The sequence below is a fragment of the Egretta garzetta genome, unplaced genomic scaffold (assembly GCF_000687185.1).
Source record: "Egretta garzetta isolate BGI_Z169 unplaced genomic scaffold, ASM68718v1 scaffold64, whole genome shotgun sequence".
Lineage (NCBI taxonomy): Eukaryota > Metazoa > Chordata > Aves > Pelecaniformes > Ardeidae > Egretta > Egretta garzetta.
The window spans coordinates 4520284-4541184 of NW_009259596.1; the positions used below are offsets into that span (position 1 = coordinate 4520284).

The following is a 20901-nucleotide window of genomic DNA, read 5'->3' on the forward strand; positions in this document are numbered from 1 at the left end:
GTTGGGCTTGTTCAGCCTGGAGAAGAGAAGGCTGCGGGGAGACCTGATTGCAGCCTTTCAGTACCTAAAGGGGGCCTATGGGAAAGATGGGGACAATCTTTTTAGTAGGGCCAGCTGTGACAGGACAAGGGGTAATGGTTTTAAACTAAAACAGGGTAGGTTTAGACTGGATATAAGGAAGAAATTTTTTACAGTGAGGGTGGTGAAACACTGGAATGAGTTGCCCAGAGAGGCAGTGGAAGCCCCATCCCTGGAAACATTCAAGGCCAGGTTGGACAGGGCTCTGAGCAACCTGATCTAGTTAGCGGTGTCCCTGCTCACTGCAGGGGGGTTGGACTAGATGACCTCTAGGGGTCCCTTCCAACCCAAAACATTCTATGATTCTATGATTCTATTAAAGAAAAATACTGCCTTATAAAAATAAGGGCATTAGTGTTCAAGTTTCAGGCCATTATTCATGCCTTGTTTGCCTCATGCTTTTTAAAGTATCATAGAAGTAAAGATGTGAATGTGTTATTTATATCTTAATATTTTTCTTTAGGCTTTTTATATCTTTAAATGGGATTATAACTGAGGAATTTTGAATGATACTCCTAACATTTTCTTACTCCCAATGGAAAGGATTATCCATCAGCTTAATAAATAATCCTGGATCTCATCATGGGAGGTTGCCACTGATCTTAATTCACATTTCTATTTGAAGAGATGCTGGCTACTAGCTCGGATGACTGACTTAACGAGCAGCATGGAGGCTCACGGTCCCCTTTCACAGCGGTCCCCCTTAGAGCTAGGGATACCTCTTAGCTCCTTAATTAGCGGGACATAGACTAATCTAAAAACAGAAAGCAAAGAAATGAGCAGGAAAAAATTAATTGAAATAACTTCCCATCAATGTAAACTTAGCAAGGGTGAGCATATGGAGGGGAACATTTTGCTATCGAGCCTATGAGTAATACGTGCACCTAAACAGAGCTCCTTTGTTGTTTCGGTGGGGGAGTTCTACCGAAAACAGATGGTGTGTGACTTAAATCTACCTTGTTAGGCAGGATATTTGCTTCTTTCCTAGTGGCATCGGACTGACGTGTGATGTGGGTGAATGCTTAGATAGACATGAGAGGGGAAACAACAGAAAATCTGCAGATTTGTGATGTGCTCATGTGGTCTTTAAATGTTTAAATGGCCAGCAGCACTTGCCGTTGGCATTTTACACAAACATTCCCAGTTGATAGCCTTTCATTTTTTATAGCAGTAGCGCTTATTTTTAGCAAATGAGCATCAGCGGAAAATTGAACTTGAGGCAAAATGCAAAGTTTGGCTCGGAGGATAAAGGGCCAGGCTCATGGCAGCGGAAGCACCTTGATGCAGACCCATAGGCTGCAGGGAGAGCAGATGAGCTCGTCCGCAGAGCGTTGCTGCTTTACTGCACCGATAGCGAGGGACTACTCAGGGATAAACTCAGAGATGAGTAATGGGGCAAAATCGGTGCCTATAAAAAAAAGGGAAAAGGCATTTTTGACATTATTATTATATTATATTATTGTATTATTATAAATTTTATATTATTATAAAATACATATGATTTATATATTCTTATTTTATTTATATTATTATTTGTTTTATTTTTATTCTGTAGATTTTAGACTTTGGTTTAGCTCGACAAACTGATGATGAAATGACGGGATACGTTGCAACAAGATGGTACAGAGCTCCAGAAATTATGTTAAACTGGATGCACTACAATCAAACAGGTAAACTGTCAAGATTTGCATTTTGCTACAGCTGGATGCAGGGATGGTTTTAAACCAAGAGGCAGCTCTATGTAAGGATCTCTTGGATTTATCGTATGCATTTCTCTCTCCGTTCTTTGGCAGTTGACATCTGGTCGGTGGGATGCATCATGGCAGAGCTACTGAAAGGGAAGGCTCTATTTCCAGGAGATGATTGTATCCTTAACATAAAACAAAAAATGCAGCCATGAAAATACTCTCTAATTCTGCCTTTTTTTCTAATGGCTTGAGTTTTTCTATGGAAATGTTTTTGAGGTAACAAACTTCTAAAACAGTAAATTATATTTGCTAATTGTTCAGCTTAGTGTATACGACAGCTGAATGTGAGACCCACTCGGTAGGAAAAAAAACAGCAACAGACGTTCCTAAACAACAACAACTTACATTTATTCTTTGTTGTGTATCTGTATTTAAATAATAACCTAGTTACAACAGAGCAGGTTTCTTCCACATGTGTATCTTACTGAAATAGCATATGTTAAAACTGAAGCTGAGTAAAGGCAGTATTTTTTGTTTGGCTAATAGAATTTTTAAAAATAGAACTGCTTTTAGGCTGGAAGTTCATAAAATGCAAACACATTAACTTTTAAATAAGAAGTGAATTAATAGGCATATTGTGTCCTGTTATTAAAAAAAGCCAGCAGTTCCAGAAATACCACAGGAGCAACAAAATCCACTCTTTTCTTCAGCGCTGCGCTGTGGTCCCTGCTTGGAGCATCAGGGATTTCCACTGGCGTTCCCTGTGCTGGCAGGAATAAAAGAGCCCTCGCTGAGGCGAGCGGTAAAATAATAAAAGAAAACTGAAGAAAAACACATAATGAGGAATGAGGAAACAGCTTCATCAGGGGAGGAGAGCTTTTAATATGAGAAACAACGGCACATTCTTCTGTACTGAATATTGACATTCCTCACTGCTCTGAAACCCCTCAAAAAGCAAACGCTTCTGCTAAAACTAAGCCGTCGCCAGGTGCGAAACAACATGAGATTAGAATTGCCCAAAAACCTGTTCAGAGAGCTGGGAGACCAAGTCTCCCCACTGACCAGTCTGTTGTGCTCAGCATCATTAGGCTTTATTGGAACCACAGGCATTGTCCAGGTGTTCATCGTCTGGATGATGACTGTGCTTCCCAGTGTTTGATTACAGGATTAGGTGGTATTTGCAAAAATCAATACATCTAGTTTTCAAGAAATAAGATATTTTTTGCTGTTATGAAATATTGTCTACAATTATATGATTACATCCGTTTAAATAAAGCTGTAAAGTAACCTTGAGTCTCTAGGGAAATGTAATATACAGGTCATATATGACATGAAAAATGAACATATTCAAAGTTTTTAATCTTGAGGCTGATATAAAATGGATTTTTAAAGGTACCAAATGAGCATTTTCCACTTACCAGCCCTCAGATTATAATCTAGCCCTACCTGCTGTATCGTATTAGGCAGTTCTTCAGAAATCCCTCAGATCACTGAAACATAAATGTGCTATTAAAATTAAGCTTAAGAATATGTTAAATTGGGAACTATGACAGGAAAGCAGTATTTTGCATGCACCTTTCTCACATACAGGCACACCTGACAGATTCTTAAAGTACAACAGAAAATTTGATGCTCCGGGACTAGGCTTAAGGAGGTATGAATTGGTATCCTTCCATGGACTACAATGGAATTGTCTTGCTGAATAGTTCTAATCATCTTAACCATCTGCATGAAAGCTCATTAACTGTTTAAACCCAGAAGAACCCTGTGCTGTTTATTTCCCTGAAATAATGCAGATATTGATCAACTAAAGAGAATAATGGAAGTTGTGGGCACACCCAGTTCTGAACTTCTGAAGAAGATCTCATCAGAGCATGTGAGTTCTCAGCTTGGTTCAGTTAACTGACTTTCTATCATCCTTTTCTCTAATTGGCATCGTACGTCACGGGTTGCGTTACACAGATAGTCCGATTTGCAAATGAGCAAACACCTTACAATGACCTCTGGTTTTTGCTGCTAGAATGCCACCATTCAAAAAATATTCTTTTTAGAGGTATCCAAATGCCTTGACTGTCAGCTGGGTTAATTTTGATACGTGTTCTCATGTACTCAGTTTTTGAAAAGTTTTGCAATTGGTCCTGATGATCTTTTATTTTGCTGCTGTACTTCTAATAAAAACATTCAAACTGATGCTCAGCTCAGCAATATATTGTTGTTATTAAATCTGATGTCTCTGTAATTTTTATGCTTTCTGTTGTTGTAAGGGGTCTAAACAGAGATATCAGAATCGATTAATGTGTGTTCTGCATGAGTGCTCTTATTTGGGTCCCTAATTTGAAACTTATATTTATTCATCTCTCTGAATGCTTGTGTGAAGTCCGCTTTTACATTATAATATCTGTAGTTAATGGTGGGATTTTTAACTCTCCATATGACTTCTTTAAAATAGTAATCTAGTAAACAAACAATTTCCACTTTGTTTCTCTGCTAAAGCTGCGCTTGAAGGATTCATTTTAAGCAATAACTGTGGGTATCCAGCTGAGGAGTGAGACGTGGTATTGATTGCTAAAGGCAGGTCATGGGCACAGTGTAAAAATCCAGATAAACAACAGCACACAGATAGCTCCTGAGCTGAAGCTGTTTTCTTAAACCTTTTTGTATACACCTCAGACTAATACTAATGGCTATTTTTCAGCTTGTGTGTATATAGATGGGTTTTCTTTGAACATACCAATGAATATGCTAGTGGGTTAAGTAAGCAGGAGCACTAGGAGAGCCAGAGCAATGCAGTATTTCTGGAAGGTCTAAGCATAACGAAACCTCATCAGCATGGACCAACGCACAGCCCCAGAGTTTGTGGGACCCCAGCTCCTGGGAACGGCCGGGGCAGGAGGAGGATCCATCCTTGTGCTAGGGACTGGATCAACCAGCAAATCTCAGACTGTGCTGTCCTAAGCCCAGGCCCTTGTATAGCCTGTATGTGTTAAGATCCCACAGTTTTTGCAGTGATGCGTCCAGAGTGGCGTATACAAATGGGTGATTTACCCACAACTAGTCAGTCTGTAAGCTTTTGGACTATGGGATTAAGCACCTTAAATATTTGGTGGCGATGCTATCTGGTTTTGTCTTTCATTTCTTGTGTTTCAGAGCATACCTCAGTGAGCTACAGGGATCCTCAAACTGTCTTACTGGGGCTAATTATATCTTTAGAGCATAGGGAGAACATAAAAAACGAGTTAATGAATGGGAGTGCTGCTAGGTCACCTCTAGGCTGCTGCCTGGTTAGAGGAGCAATGGCAAAGGAGATACGTGCCCTGCTTGGAGGTACTTGCCTCTTGCAAGGGAGTGTCTAGTCTATTCCTTCGTTCTAGTTTTTCTATACCTTGTCCTTTGGCCTTATTGTTTAGGTATTCCTTAATGCAGCTTGCAGTCCCGGACAATTTTTTCCATTCCTCTAACAGCAAGGTTTTCTGAAATGCCAAGCCTATTTTCAATTATAAGTAGAGGATTGAAGAATCGGAAACTAAAAGATCAACCTGATGGGATGTTCCAGCACAAGTTCCTGAGCTGTTTTGTCAGTCTTTCATGTTAACGCGGGTTTAAATGTTGGTTGCATCTCATGATTTCCAGAATAATTTAACTGTCTGGATTCTATTGGTTGGGTTTCTGTGGCAAATATATAAGCATGAGGGAGAGGTTGGTGAGTATACTTTGATAGGTCTGTGTTGTTTTCAAAGGACTTCTGGGCAAGGCTGGAGAATCATTTTGGCCATATCTTCATAGAATCATAGAATCCTAGGTTGGAAGGGACCTGAAGGATCATCTGGTCCAACCTTTCTAGGCAAGGGCACAGTCTAAACAAGATGGCTCAGCACCCTGTCCAGCTGCGTCTTGAAAGCGTCCAGTGATGTGGAGTCAACCACAACCAATCTTCTTCAGTCATGTTTGGATTAGTGATGTCAACTGATGGCCGTACAGAAACAAATAACCCACAAATCCACAGGTGTTTGTCACAAGATAAATTGACCTCTTTTTTCTACCCCAGTCCACAGCTTCCATGCAAGAATGTGTGACAGCTTTCTTTCGCTCTGTTGTTCATACATATATATAATAAACTAATGGCCTGGAAGACTTAACTCTGACAGGAGCTGCCCGCTTTGACCTTCTAGCAGGTGTTTACTGCCTTTATGAACTTTAGGGGCATAAAATAGGTGGAGTGCAGCCTGTGTTTGACTAGTCTTTAGACATACTTCTCTGCGTGACTGGATACAGCTGCTAAGAAGAAATTTTCCTTTTAGAAAGCCTTGCTGTCAGGCCCCATAATAAAAAGGGAAAAGGCTAATATAGTTTTAACAGGTTGGGGACATAATGCATGAAGGCTTGCTTTGTTTACTAAGACTCTGAGATGTGTCACTAATGGTAGTCTAGAGTTTTGATAGAACATGCTTACATCTTATAAGAAGCAGAAAAAAAAAATAAATCTGCCTCGTTAAATTAGAACAGAGTTTGAAAAGAGGCTGTGCTTTAAGATACATCAGTTCATCGTAGCTGCAGAAATTAAGATGATGGCAGAGAGAACAGTGTAGGAAACAGGATCTGTTTCCCAAGTGTAGTTGTAGGATTGCACGAATGGTATCTCAGAGTATTTTGTAGTTGCTTCATGATAGTCCAGAAGGTCGTTCCACTATTCTTGGTCTGATCTTTCACTTGGAGCCATGGAGCTCAATTTCCTTTGCTGTCTTCATTAGGCCAAGGATGCTTCATTAGCCGCCTGCAGACAGCCTCTTTCTAACAGGAGGGAGGCATCCCTGTAACACAAACACATTTTAAAAGGATTAAGGTTTGTTCAAAGACCAGCTGGGTTTTTTACAGATTTGGGGACAGACATTTGCCTCTCCTTTAGCTGTTCCATTTCAGAATTCCCTGTTCCGTCTCATCCCAGCCCTTAGGACCAGCATTCAACCTCTTCTCTTGCTTGCCCTATCTACCTCTGCCCAGAAATTGATAGCTCATGTAATGTCAGGCTCCACGCTGGCATTTGTGGGTCCAATACACGGGTAGGCTTTTCCTAGCTGAGTTTGGATGAGCCTTGCAGAGCCACAGTGACAAGGCAAGCTATAGATTCTGTTAAATATCTGAAGATCTGCGCCCTGGGAGTATCAGGATTTGTTCTTTGGTTAGTGAAGCTACTGTTTGAAAGAGGAGGGAAGGACGCAGATTGGATTATACCACTTTGCTAGGGTAGCTGAAGGATGATTTAGGTTGCAATTTCTGGTTGAACGTTACATGCATGGGTTCCCTGGGGACATACGACAACGAAGCGGTAAGCATAGGTGAAAACCTAAGTGCTAACGCATAACCCTTAGAGGAAGATACCCCCGTTTAAAACTCTCTCGCTTGTTGTGCAATATGTATATGTTGTGCTGTTGATTGTTTAAAACAAAATCATACATTATGATTTTATGTAAAGAAGGTTTCCCATGTATAAGAAACATAAAAAACGTTACGTCTGGTTTTTTAGAGTTGATATGGTTACTGTTGGGCAAAATTTAATCTCTGTGCATGTGGTATGTATATTGATTTATTCCTAGGCAAGAAAATACATTGAATCTCTTCCACATATGCCTCAACAGGATTTGAAAGCAGTATTTCGTGGTGCCAACCCATTAGGTAAGAAGGTCAGACTGATATAGGTTAAATCTTTCACTAACATAGGAACTCAAGACTTCCTTTGCTGTATGATCCCATATAATAATGATCAGACCAGTGAGAAGAGCATTGCTTAACCCTTCATCCCAAGGCTGTTTTCCTTTCACAAAGCCTGTGTCTTCTGTGTCTGGTGGAGATTACAGGAACCTCCTGAAGGAAAACGGTCTGTGGATGAGGAGCAAAAGCCAGCTATATAAAAAATGAATAAAAATGTCACGGGGTCTAGACTAGAGACATCATTTCTGGCTTAGGAAGGCCATGACCTATGAATTGCTGGCGAGCAGAAGAATATAGCAGGAAGTACAGCTGTTGGAATGACCCTTTTGAGTATTGTTTGCTAGGAATGCATTAGCCATTGTTGGACACAGGATACTGGGCTGGCTTTGTTTGCATGAGGTACATGAGAGCATGCTACATAGTAATATCGTAAAGGCAAATTAATGACAGTGCTCGTATGAAAGCACCAAAAATAATTTTTATATAATATTTTAGATCATTATGATAAACGTTCCGTATAAAACCAATTTCAGCCTTACAGATCTCTCATTTCTAATATTCTGCAACTGTCAATTTCAAACACATTTGCTTTTTGCTGGGTCCTGTAAAGTTGCTTTGGGGTTTTCATCTGATGATTTCATTGGTGCAGCTAATTAAAAGTGTAATCTCACGTTCCCAATTTTAGGTTACTTTAGTTCACAGTGGTCAGGACCAAGTTAAGCACATGATGCACAGCACAGGATATTTAACTTTTAAGCACACAGACTTCTTTTCAGAATGGAGGCCTTGGATGTCCGAAGAGGTCAATCAGATATGAAATAGACTATAATGAACCTTTGTGCATGGCACAAGCAAACCAGAAGCTTCCTTCAGCTCTGAAAACTGTACTCACAGTATAAAAATCTTCAACACTTATTTGTTACGTTGCCAAAACTTTGTGGGTTTGCCAGTAACGTTAACTGTGTTTAAGGTGTGTGAGAACAGATTGCATGTAAACAGTTGCCTTTTATTTCTAGATGGTCTCTTCTGGCTTTGAACCGTGTTTCTCTTTTTCCCTTAGCTGTAGATCTTCTTGAGAAGATGCTTATATTAGACAGCGATAAAAGAATTACTGCCTCGGAAGCACTGGCACATCCATACTTTGTACAGTATCACGATCCGGATGATGAACCTGAGGCCGAGCTGTACGATGAGTCAATAGAGAATAAGGAGCGAACCATAGAGGAATGGAAAGGTAACAGCATTGCACACAGTAGTTAATACATGCAGTGGAACTAAACCTTACTTAACAGTTTTCCTGTTTCTAACCAGAGCAATTTGAACTCTTAAGCCTCAGGGAACAAGGTAAGTCCACGTGTGTTTGCCGGAGTGGAGAGGTGGAAGGCATTGTGTTTCCTCTCTGGATTTTGCTTCTTTCCACCATTCTATCATCTCCTCACTAGATTCCCTATCGTAGATTTAATCTTAACTAAAAGCTGATGCTGGTTACCAGGTATCCATACATTCTGTCTTGCTTTTGGTTTTCTAAGTCAGATCCTCAGCTGAAGTAACTGTCCTAGGGCAAGTGACACTATTTAGTACTCTGGTCTACCTTTATTCAGAACCAGAAACAAGTATTTTCCACATAGATGTGTATTTTGTTAATCATTCTTTAGATAGCCAAGTAATTGGGATTAATGGATAAACCATGCTATTGATCCTGTTTGAGATTAGAGTTGATGATTTTACTTGGGAGTGACACCCCAAAACCCATCCTTGAGAAATACTGCAACAAGCTTTGTTTATTAGTTAACTCCACGCTTGCATCACGGCCATATTGCAGTACAGGATCACGGAAGTAAGCTGGCTAAAACATTAGTACGCTGAAAAGTACAATCCAATTTCATCATTGCCTAATGAGGACATACTATGCTAAAGATGGGGAAAATCTTTTTAGTAGGGCCAGCAGTGACAAGACAAGGGGTAATGGTTTTAAACTAAACCAGGGTAGGTTTAGACTATCTAGTCTAAGAAGAAGTTCTTTACAATGAGGGTGGTGAAACACTGGAACAGGTTGCCCAGAGCGGTAGTGGAGGCCCCATCCCTGGAAACATTCAAGGCCAGGTTGGACGGGGCTCTGAGCAACCTGATCTAGTTAGCAGTGTCCCTGCTCACTGCAGGGGGGTTGGACTAGATGACCTCTAGGGGTCCCTTCCAACCCAAAACATTCTGTGACTCTATGATTCTATAAAAATTCCTTACTAGGCATTTTACATCGAGAGTAAAGTTCTAGAAAACTAGTTGTTCCTGTTTGTCAATAAAGTCCTTTCCTTGGCTTAAGACGAAATATGCATTCTATAAAATAAATGTTCTTCTGTTTCTGTCTGTATATTCTGTAACTTTTACTCCAGAAAGGTTTGATTAAAAATGTGTTAGTGTAGTGGATAGGTTTATGATGAAAAATACTGACCTCCCGTATCTTCTTACTCATGCCCTTCCACTTGTGCCATGTTTTATCCTGGGCATTGCAGGGGAGACAGGCAGGCTGACTACAGCAAATACATCTTAAAGAAAGACAGGAGCAGGCTCCTGGGTCTCTCTACAGTAAAGCAACCTCCTAGAGCTCTGAAAAGTGTTTTCTAGAAGGCTGCTGTGCCTGTACAAACAGGGATTGACCGCTATCGCTTACTCCTCACACGTACTCACACATACAGCACCGTCCATACATCTTGTTCAGTGACACGCAGGTTCGATTTCTTCTGTACTTACTAGTGGATGATTTGTTTTCTGCGACTTTCTCAGTTGCCTGAGTCTTTAACAGGAAAATTTAACAATTTCCGAGTCATTACGCTGATTTCTGTTTGTGATGAAACTCCGTTGAAATTATTTCAGGAACAATCTTAGCTTAACACTTTCTGAACTGAAACGAGGACGTGGAGGTGCATTCTCTTGGAAGGACAGTATTACGTTTTTCTACATCACTGTCCTTGTTGGAACTACAGGTCAAACCTTCTTTATACATGGGGAGAAAAAGAAGGCCTGAGACAAAAATCTCAGAACTGGCACAGGACATACAGCTCTTCCTCCTGGCCGTATTTTTATCTTGGGGAATAAACTTTTATTTTCAAGTATGTGCCGCATTTAAGTAAGATGACATGAAAGATGACCATTTGCATAAAATGTTTGTATTGTTAATGAAATACTGACCTGGTTTCTCAAGATGCCAGTGGCATATTTCCCCTCTTTTTCTGTTCAAATTAAAAATCAGCGGCGCTTGATCCCAAGAGGGACTGAGCACCGCAGTAAAAGGAGGTTTCAGACCCTCTGTCTTGCACGTTATGCGCTTAAGGGTTTCCTTGGCCTCCACTGCACACCGCTGAGGCGTGCAGCCCAAGCTCATAGATTTCTTTCTGACATCTTTAATCAGTTAGAAAATATTTCAAAACTGTAGAGGCCAAGAGCATGCTAGTCAGAGCTGAATGCTACGCACTCTCTCTCCTTAGCTGTTGCTCCAGTTGAACATATCTCAGCGAAACATCTGTATGTTCTGCTGAGTAGGTGGCACGAGAACGGGGTAAGGAGCTTCATAAACATACAAAGCACAGCCAATAATACAGTTCCAGGTGTCCGATTTGGCAGGATGCTGGCATCCTGCGAGTTCAGTTGGGACCGCTCTAGCTCCTGCCTGGCTGCCCGTGGCCAGATGCCACTTAATAGCCACAAGTCAATCACTGAAAGAGTCACCTAACGAATCCTTCCGCCTCAGGGGTTCTGCCCACAGAATTTCTTTCAGAGAAGTCCTTCACCGCAGGTGGCACGCTGGTCACCGTACACCATGCTCCAGCCTAACACAACCGTAAGCAAGATTCAGCCTGAAGATCCTTCCATGCTTTTTAGAGGAGTGCAAGGTCCACTTGCAGGTGTAGCAGCTGTCTCAGACAGGTCTGTTTAATAAACAAGCTAACAGGCACAAGTTTGATGTGGTTTAAACATCACTGTTTGGAAAAGAATCATAGAATCACAGAATCCTTTAGGTTGGAAAAGACCTTTAAGATCATCAAGTCCAACCATTAACCTAACCCCGTCATTCCCACTAAAAAAAAAAAAAAAAAAAAAAGAGAACCTGAAGTAATGCAGTTAGCCATATAGTTACTTGTCAGCAGGATTTGCTTCTTAAAACGCAATATCTAACTTGAGAAAATGCATAGGAGGTAGCCGCTGACGACACACTCCATTGCTGTGCAAGGCACAAACCAGGACGTGACTGTCGGCATGAAAAGATCGAGGGCTATTCCTAAAGCAGGGTAAAATAGCAGGGAATCTGTGTTTCTAGCTAAGCCCTTCTTGATGAAAATAGAAGTGTTACATGCTTCTAAGACAAACGAAATATTTTTTTCAGAAGACCTTAAAATTAAGTTAGTTACAAGAAAACACAAAAACCCCCCAAACCTAATCCCAAGGCATTAGCACAGAATTGCGAGCGATTTATGTTGAAGGCAATTGACTGAGAGATGATAAATTACATTCTGCACAGTTAAAAGTGTACATTTTAAAACCTGTTCGTGTGCTTTTAAAGATTCCATTTTCCATTACATTTTGTCTTTTATTACATCATTTTGGCAGGTCATCTGACAGCATAATTGATGTTTCCATTTCAGGGCCTGTGTGTTTTAGTAATTAGCTGAAGGGGACAGACATGTTGTACAATAACAGTATTTGTGAGTCTAATTTGTAATCTGAGGTTAACAGAGGGATTCCTCGTGAATTCAGTCTATTTTTGGATCTGGACTCTGAAAAAGGCTGGAAATACAAACTACAAGTCACATGCCTCCACAGAACTGTTTTATCTGGAATATTTTTCTTTTGAAGAGAATATCACCTAATTCTTCTCTCTCCCTTGCATCCTCTCTACAGAACTTACCTATGAAGAAGTGGTTAGCTTTAAACCCCCCGACTTAAAAATGGATAGCCTGGAGATAGAACAGTGAATACAGGCAGCTCTGTCTTGCCTTGCTGCACTATGAAGACTGTTAAAATATAACCATACAATTTAACCTGTGGTCAGACGTAGATTTTACTATCCAAAGATGTTGGAGAAGATGTGGAAAAGCAGATGCATTATACAGAAGCCAGATGTTGTCTGTTTGGGGTGGGGTTTTTTGTTTGGTTTGGTTTTTTTTTTTGCCTTGTAATATGAATGTATTCCCAACTCACAAAAGGTGATAAAGAACTGCTTCATTCTGACAAAATTATGCACTGAGTTCTGTCGAGCTGTGTGTTCTGCATGTTTCATTTTATCAGTTGTACTGCCAAAATAAAGGTGACTTTTTAAATTAATTTTAAAATTGTACATTTAAAGCATGAATGTATACAAACATAAACACAGAAGTCCATACAAGCAATCCTTTTCTTTTTTTCCCCTGGCATTTTATCTGTCCATTTTCATATTATTTATAGTTAGTGCCTTTAGGAAGAGAGGGCGTGGTAGTGAGATAGACAGAATATGCATATGTAGTCATATCTGTGGTGGTCTTACAAATTTACTGGATGTCTCTCAAGCGACCTTAAAACCAGTTCAAAGTCAGTAAAAATAAATCTTTGTCTTCAGTTGCCATTCAAGTGTCTGTTCTCATTATTTACCCCACATATATTTTTTTTAATCTGCACAATACCCATTTGTGAGACGATTTTCCTTCCCGATGGTACCCCTACCCATGCCATCGGTGGAGTGCTGGTGAATTTGCCCGAGTTTATAGAAGGTGCCCTGAAGGCGCCGCCGGAGATCTCTGTGGTCTTCTGCAAGCTTCAGCAAAGGCTGTCACAGATGGCAACGCGAGAGTACTCGGTTCAGTTCACAGCTTTGAATTCAGTGATGTTCCTCATTGTCCTATTTTCCTTCACATAATCCTTGGGAAAATAATCTAATAATTGCCACTGGAAGACATGACAAAACAAGAAGATTTAAGAATTTGTTAGTGAAAACCAAAATATCCATCTCATCAGAGCTTCTTTTTAAGCAAAATTTTCCAGTTCTGAAAATTTGGAAAACTTAAATAACAAATTGCAGGATACACCTGATGCCAAGATTTCTTAAAGAATTAAATTTATCTGATTTCCCCATTGAAGGCATAATACCAAAACGGGGATATCCTTTGGCATGAGGCCTTTTGCAGTGTACTGGCTGTGTCTTTCTACATCCTTGTGATTCACAGTTGTTCAATGTTGTTCATTTTTGTGTCTTGTTCTTGCTCTGTCAAGAGTCTAATTTTGGAGGTGGCTTTTTAAAATATTTAGGTTTTCATTTGTCGTTAAGATTTTAATCTTAATGACTTCTGTCATAAAGATTCAGTTGTACAGCTATTACATGAGGTAACGAATTCTGCCGCGTTTATGTACCTTCCTCTGTATCTTTTCTATGTAAAAAGAAAAGCTTTTTCTTAATAAACAGATTAAAAAAGAAATCAAGTCCAAGAGCTTTGATTTTTCAGAGATACTTGGTAGAGTATTGTTTGTCTTCTCTGAGACATAGAAACAAGCATTCAATCTAGAAAATGTGCTCCTAATTTGTGGACTAGGTGGTGGACTGTTGTTGATAACGTTGGCCAGTTATCCGATACTTGCATCCAGTGGAACGCAGCCACTTGTATTCAACTTTCTGCAACAGCATGTTGATCTGTAAGTAAATGCCTGCATGGATTTCTTGCGAGTCCTCTGAAGCGTTGTCTGGCCGTCATTACTTTGGCTTCCTACGAAGCTGGATGAGGCCTGCAACGGTCATGCAATGACTGAATTTCATGCTGACTAAAATAGGTGAAAAGGTTGTAAATCCTTAAATTATTTGTCTGACTACATAATGAAAACAATCACTTAGTCGTGTCTTAAATATATTTTTTTATTTGTTTGTCTGCCCGTTAACAGGGAAGTAGCTCAGTGCTTTATTTTCTCTGACATCTGATAATGAGCTTGCTGGCCCGTTCTGCAGCTCTATTCCAGCTGGAAGGGCAGGGATGAAGTAAAAACGTTTCACAAGAACCTCCCGCATCCAACGATAATTAATTTCGTGTGGGATTTGTCCCATCATTTGTTTAATCTGGTTTCCCAGCTATGAGGGTGGCTGTCACCAAATGCTTCAAAGGATGTGTAAAAACTCTGTGGTAGGCAAAGACCAGATGGTCTGCTCTGGCCATAGCTCTGCTACTTGAGGTGGGAAGCGAGTTTTATATCGCTTCCGAAATTTGTTCTTCTGGCAACTCTGAATCTTCCCCTGAATATTTCCTTTTGCATTCAAAGATGTAATTTTTTTCTCAGAGATAAATTATGTAGTAAGAGTATGGTCTTAGCCACATTTAAACTAATTGAAGGTGACAGTAATGGGTAACAAGAGCTCAGCTATTTTTAATGAAATACCATCAAACCCCATAAATCATCTCATTTTAATGTCAAGAAAAACAGTAGGATGAGAGACACCTTTTTCCTAGATTTGCAAAGTGAAGGCGATTTCTAAGACCTCAAAACCAACTAATTAAAGTATTTTTCTAGAGCAGGTAACGAAGTCCCTTGTGGTAATCCAATGTGGGACTGCAACATGGTGAGTTTATCAGTTTACAACAGCAGGACAGAGTAATTGGAAAGACAGTACCCCGCTGGGACAGAAAGGTGGAAGGCTTAGCACTAACAACGCTTATCGTTTGAACACAGATGGAAAAAACCATTTGTCAAGCAACACACACGGGCGAATGGAGGTAAACATCTGGGAGCGAGGGCTCTGTCAGGCTTGCTGGACCTGTAAGGCAGATGATAGCTGAAAAGTAAATTTTAAAGAGTAAATAAATACAAATGTAAGGATTCTATTATAAAAAATTATCTGCTAAAAATGGCTTTAATGAAGGCATTGTTTGCTTGGCCCAGTTTTTATTTGCAAAACTTGGCAGTGGAGCCTGCTTAGACTTGTGGGGTTTTAATCTCCTGACCCCACTCTTCCTCTCATTATTACAGTCGTGCTTTTGCAGGTCCTCTACACCACTGCATGTACATCTGAGGAGAGTGCTGTAGGTTTTAGCCCATGCTAAATTAGGGTGCTTATCACCCCTGGCCACCTGCAAAGCACAGAGGGGGTGCTCGGAGGAGCACGGCTGGATGATGCTGGCGGAGGAGGTGGCTCAGGCTTCCACTGGGGGAGAACACAACCCTCGGGGGGCCTTCTCTGGTTATTTACTGTCACCATTAACAGTTTACTTCTAATCTGAATTTACCTAATTTCAGCTTTCAGTCACAAGAGGTTGTTATCCCTCCACCTACTGAATTGAAATAACTTCTAGTATTTATTATCTCACTCTCTAATCAGTGTTAAGTGCAACCGCAAGTCGAGTAACTTTATCGTCACTGGAAGCAAAAGAGCTTGCAAAAGGAAAAAGAAGTCTTTTGCATATATCTCAATCTTTTGACGTACGTAAGTCTGTGCTACACTTCTTTTAAAATATGATGCTTCATTTTTTAATCTCTCTACCTCATCAGCACTGCAGCCCAGCAGCAGGAAACTGATATGCCACAGCCAAAGCAGAAATAAAGACAAGGCTCAAGAAATCTCTAATTTACAGTGTGCTAATGGAAAGAAAAACCAAGGTTTAGAGGAAAAGCACAGCGTTAGAGGGTATCACATGCTGTAATACACAGAATTCCCTCCTCCAAGAACATATAAAGTGGCTACACAAGTATGAAACAGCATGGTTACTAATAACTTTGGGGATTCATAGGGGGAAAAATAATAGGAAATTAGGTAATCAACACTGATACATGAAAAAATATATCATGCACCAGTAGGTCAAGAGCCATTAATTAGACAGCATTGTTGCAGAATTCCCAGTAGTGCTCTTGGCGTGGTTTTGATGTGGTGCAAAAGATGAAAGCGAGAGGGAAGGGGGGTCAGTAAGCTGCAGGACCCGACGCAGCACCCGAGGGACAGGAGGGGGACAACCCTTTCAAGGATAAAATGCTGGCAGCAAAAGCACCTTTGACAGAGGTGGGGAGCAGTCAATACAAAAGCCACTTCCTTCCTTTCTTCCCGTCACGTGCGCTCCTGGACCATAACAAGAACACAGACCTCCACCTTCCTGACTCTCGGGACCTGGGGCAAAGATGAATCTGTTCAAAAAGCACCGTGTTCAGCTGCAGGCAAAAATTACTTAAGTACCCTTCTCTACATCTGTAAATTGCTGACTTGGCCCAAGAAGCTCTGACAGATGAGCAGTGGCAAAGATTTAGCTCTTGCTAAAAGAAAATTGCACTGTAATTTGGGTAAATTATGACATTCGGTAGCAGCAGAAAGGAATTCAGCCTCTCCACGATCAGTCTCCTTAGGAAGGAATTAATAGCAACACCTTGTTTGCTTTAAAAGCAGCTGCTCGTTTCTCTTACATGTGAATCACGCTGCTAGTGTTTATGGATGTAGCGCAACTCTCTAAAGCTGGTCCTTAGAAAACCCGCACACTCGCACAAGCGAGAGTACTAAGTGTCATTAATTTATGAGTCCAGGCAAAAAGCGTAAGGGTTTTTAAGCGGCTAGTACCAAGAGACTCAGCTGCATTAGCGGAGCTGCCACTGACCTTCTTTCTGCTGCAAGATAAAATATTGAACTGATATGCCTAAAAGGGTCTAAGTTTTCACTACAAGGAGGGAATATATCGTGAGTTTCCTATGCGAACGCTTGATCTTCCAACCAATCCGACACTTAATCCCTTAGACAGGAAATTTCAACATAACGAGCGAAACTGTTCAATTAGGCTTCAACCTTGCATGCATACAAATGCTTCATTTTGCACCCACATAGTCCCCCAGCTTCAATTATTGTCACAAATTAAGATGTGTACTGTAGCGCAGAGGTTTTAGCGGGTCCTTTTAGGTTCCAATTTGATCACAAGTAATACTGAACACAGTAGAAATACTGAATCACAGCAGCAGCCCTGAGACAAATGTACATTAAATCTGCCGTAACGGGCAGCCTCCACTGAGCCATACTTTGCTCCTGATAGAATAATATCCTGTAGATTAGCACTAAGATAATATATTCCTATTTCATACTTATTTTATAATAGAGCCCGACGGCTCAGTCAAGAATAAATCCTGGTTACGTTACATTCTGTGCAAAAATAACACATCGTACTCCTGTCCTGTCCAGCTCTCTCGTTAGGATGAGATGGAAACACAACAAATGAACGCAACGTTAAGGAGGACAGGAAATGCGGGGTGAGAGTACCACCGAGTTTTGGGTGATTTAAACAGGCGATGTGCACAATTATGCAGTGACAAATAAGCAAAGTTATCAGTCGGTGATAACCGTTAACGCTCTTTTCATGTGATTTTTGCATTCAAGTTGGGAAACTCTTCAACACGAGTATTTTTTCCTCGGTGCGCAATGGCATCTCAGACTGTGACAATCTGTGATAGTTTAAAAACTGAACTCCTACAGTTTATTGTAGGAATGAGTATGAAGGGGACCTTTAGGCAGGCCCTGAGGAGAAAGTGTTAGGAGAGCGTTAAAAGCAGTTGGTTTATACATAGCTGCCTGCTACCCCCTACACCCAGCCTTGCTTCCTCCACCCCCCTCCAGCAGGCAGGGGGAATGGGGTAGTAAATAATTACTGAGTTCTCACTTGACCTCTTCAACAAATGAAACAGCCAGTTTAAAATATTTTTTATTTTTTTTTTAAAAAAAAAGCACTTAGGTGCTGCATATTTATTCCTTTTTGCTGACAGCTGAGTGCTCCCGCAGCACGGCGAGGCCCCCGGGGGGGCTCTGTGTCAGAGAAACTGGAACCAAAGCACCCTGCTCAGGGGTCAGAGAGACAAAACCAGAAAAGTTGCAGAATAGTTGGCAGCAGCTCCACTGGGGAAGGGTGGGGACATGGAATGGGAATATTTTCAGACAAAAAAATGAGATTTTTTTTTTTTTTATTTAAGCTTTACTTCTTGTTGTAATAAATCAAACGGACTTACTTCCTCCATGGCAATCTGTGTAAGTAGAGAAGAAAAGGAGCACTTTTTGAAGGTGGGGATAGACAGCTGGTTAAAAAAATAGTATTCCAGGAATCGGCTTTTGACAGTTCAGCAAGACTTTATGTTTACTGACATTTAAGGTGTGTTTTACAGAACTGAAGTATTCCTATGTGAATTGGTGTATCACAAATAAAATGACCATGTAAAAGACATCTTACAGGCATAAATGGGCAGAAAGGTGGGGAGATGCTTCATGTTTCCAAGGACCCTGTATGATCTCCTGCTTTCCCCCGGTTGAATTCCACGCCGCCGGTGCCTGGACTGGGGGACCAAAGTCCCAGTCCCTCGCCCTGCTCCCACCGATGCACCTCCTCCGCCCAGGGTGCGGCAGCCATCTCCTGACGAACTAAGCTGCACCATTCCACCACTGCTAATAAATGGTTTGGTGTGAGCAGCGCTGCCATCAGACTCTCCCCAGACTCCCTACCTGCAGAACTTCTCAGGAAAGCACGGTCAGCTTTCTCACGGCTCCCTTGCAGAGCTCCTGCTCCAGCACCGAAGCCTCATGTCCAGGCTGGAGTGTAAATTGCGTTCTCAGTCCTCAGCGGGATTAGAAAGACTACTGTACACGTCCCACCGACCTCATATGCTTCGCAGCTGATGGCAACCTTCCAACACATTGAAAGTTGGCTCTTTAAAAAAAAAAAAAGTATCAAAACGCATGTTTCTTCATGGTAACAACATTGCCATCCTTCCATTTATGGGATAGGCATTAGGAAAGTGGGATTTTTGCATCATGACTGCATTTATTAGCTTTTATTCATGATATCTGAAGAAGGTCCCTTTTGTTCTATAAACTTTACAATAAATATGTGCCAAAGCAGAAACATCTGACAGCATTCCTTTTTTAATTTACCCTGTCAAGCACACGCTGCCTGGGATAAGATATGGCTGTAGTATCCTATTAATCTCATTGCAACAGAGTCCCTTTGGGAAAATACATCACCATCCATCCAGCCGAGCCTAGCAGGATGCTGAGGCTCATGCGATGCTGCTATAAGATCTACCAGCTGGGGGGGATCCAAGTTTCTTCTCTCACTCCCGTCAGACACTTTTAATGGTTTTATTAGACAAAGCTTCCCTCCTGACAGCAGTGCTGATTCCCTGGGCTTTTCAGTTCATCTGCTCTATGTGTGACTTGAGCAAAAATGGTCTTGTATCCCACCTACGCTGCTACCTCATCCATATATGGCAAAGCCCACCTAAATACTTACACGATGGAAAAACGTAGGGAAAATAGAATTGGCCGGTTCTGTCACTGAATTTAAAATCTCTTTCAAAAGTTGCTCTGTAATCTTTTCAGCTTCTGCACCAGGGTGATGTTGTCTTGGTGCTGGGTCAGTACGTTCACCTGCTGTATCAAAATCATCTACTTTCTGCCTGGACAAAAAGCAAGTAGTAAGAAAGCATCATTTTGCCACAACCAGATAAAGAACAGCAGGCGAGGGATCAAAAGCAGAACTAATCCTTAGCGTGCTAGGCACATACGTGTTTGCCATTAATTTATCTAATGGACAGGCTCAAAACTGAGTGGAAGGTAAAGCTGCCCTTGCCCATACCACATTTCACTCCAGCTATCATCTGAACAGCAAACACAGCATAGAAGTGATGTCAGAAATTTAAAAAAAAAATAAATAAATCTGCTGGGACAGTGGATTTTAAAAACAAACACCTAGCATTAACACTTGCCACGAGCCTCACATTACCTGCCACATGTCGGAAGGTTGGTTTCCGTGCTGACTACACCAGGGAGTCACACGGGTCACCGGTCGGCAGAGAGCAGCGCGGGGAAGCACCGCTGTTGGGTGGAAGGTTGTGAGCCCCGGCCTAGGGAACGTGCAGCACTGCTCTGAGGGCAACTTCAGAGATGGCGTTTTCCTCCCGCACCCAACACACAACTGATGGGAGGAGGGAGGTCAGGGCTGCTCTTCCACGTCCGGTAGTTTGGCATTAAAAGGTCTGGCCCCACAGCGGCTACCAAAAAAGCCGTCGGTAACAAGGAAACTTGGCCAGATTGCCCCTGTCGAGCTAAGCCGCAAACCGAACTCCAGTGACAGCAAGTCTGAATTATCTAACCTCAGCAACATCGCTCAGGGGTGAAGTCAGACAAAAGAAAGGCTTCACCAGACCCCGAAGGCCAAGGGTTTTAATTACATTCACACGGTGAACACATAAAACGTTTTCTGAAGCAGGTCTTTGCCTGACCCGTGCCAGTCCAGGCCTATCGACAGTCGGGACACAGAGACGGTACTCTGGCGCGGCAGTTGCGTCGAGCTGCGGCTTGAACCGTTTCTCACCGCACCGACCACGCACGGCACCGCTTGCTCTGAGCAGCGGGGCCAAGGGCGCGCCTGCTTCTGCCCGACGCCAGGACGTACTGCTGAGAGCGGGGCTCTGG

General features: G+C 41.6%; 1 protein-coding gene across 1 annotated transcript in view; it reads left to right on the top strand.

Moving 5' to 3' along the window:
- The window catches only part of MAPK11 (mitogen-activated protein kinase 11), a 19746-nt gene extending 6575 nt beyond the window's left edge, over positions 1-13171 (top strand). Inside the window, exons 6-11 of the mRNA XM_035893694.1 lie at positions 1634-1748; positions 1872-1943; positions 3563-3642; positions 7358-7436; positions 8533-8706; positions 12366-13171. Coding sequence (XP_035749587.1) covers positions 1634-1748; positions 1872-1943; positions 3563-3642; positions 7358-7436; positions 8533-8706; positions 12366-12439 — 594 coding nt within the window. The 3' untranslated portion in view covers positions 12440-13171. The remainder of the gene's footprint in view (positions 1-1633; positions 1749-1871; positions 1944-3562; positions 3643-7357; positions 7437-8532; positions 8707-12365) is intronic.
- The last annotated feature ends 7730 nt before the right edge of the window (positions 13172-20901 follow it).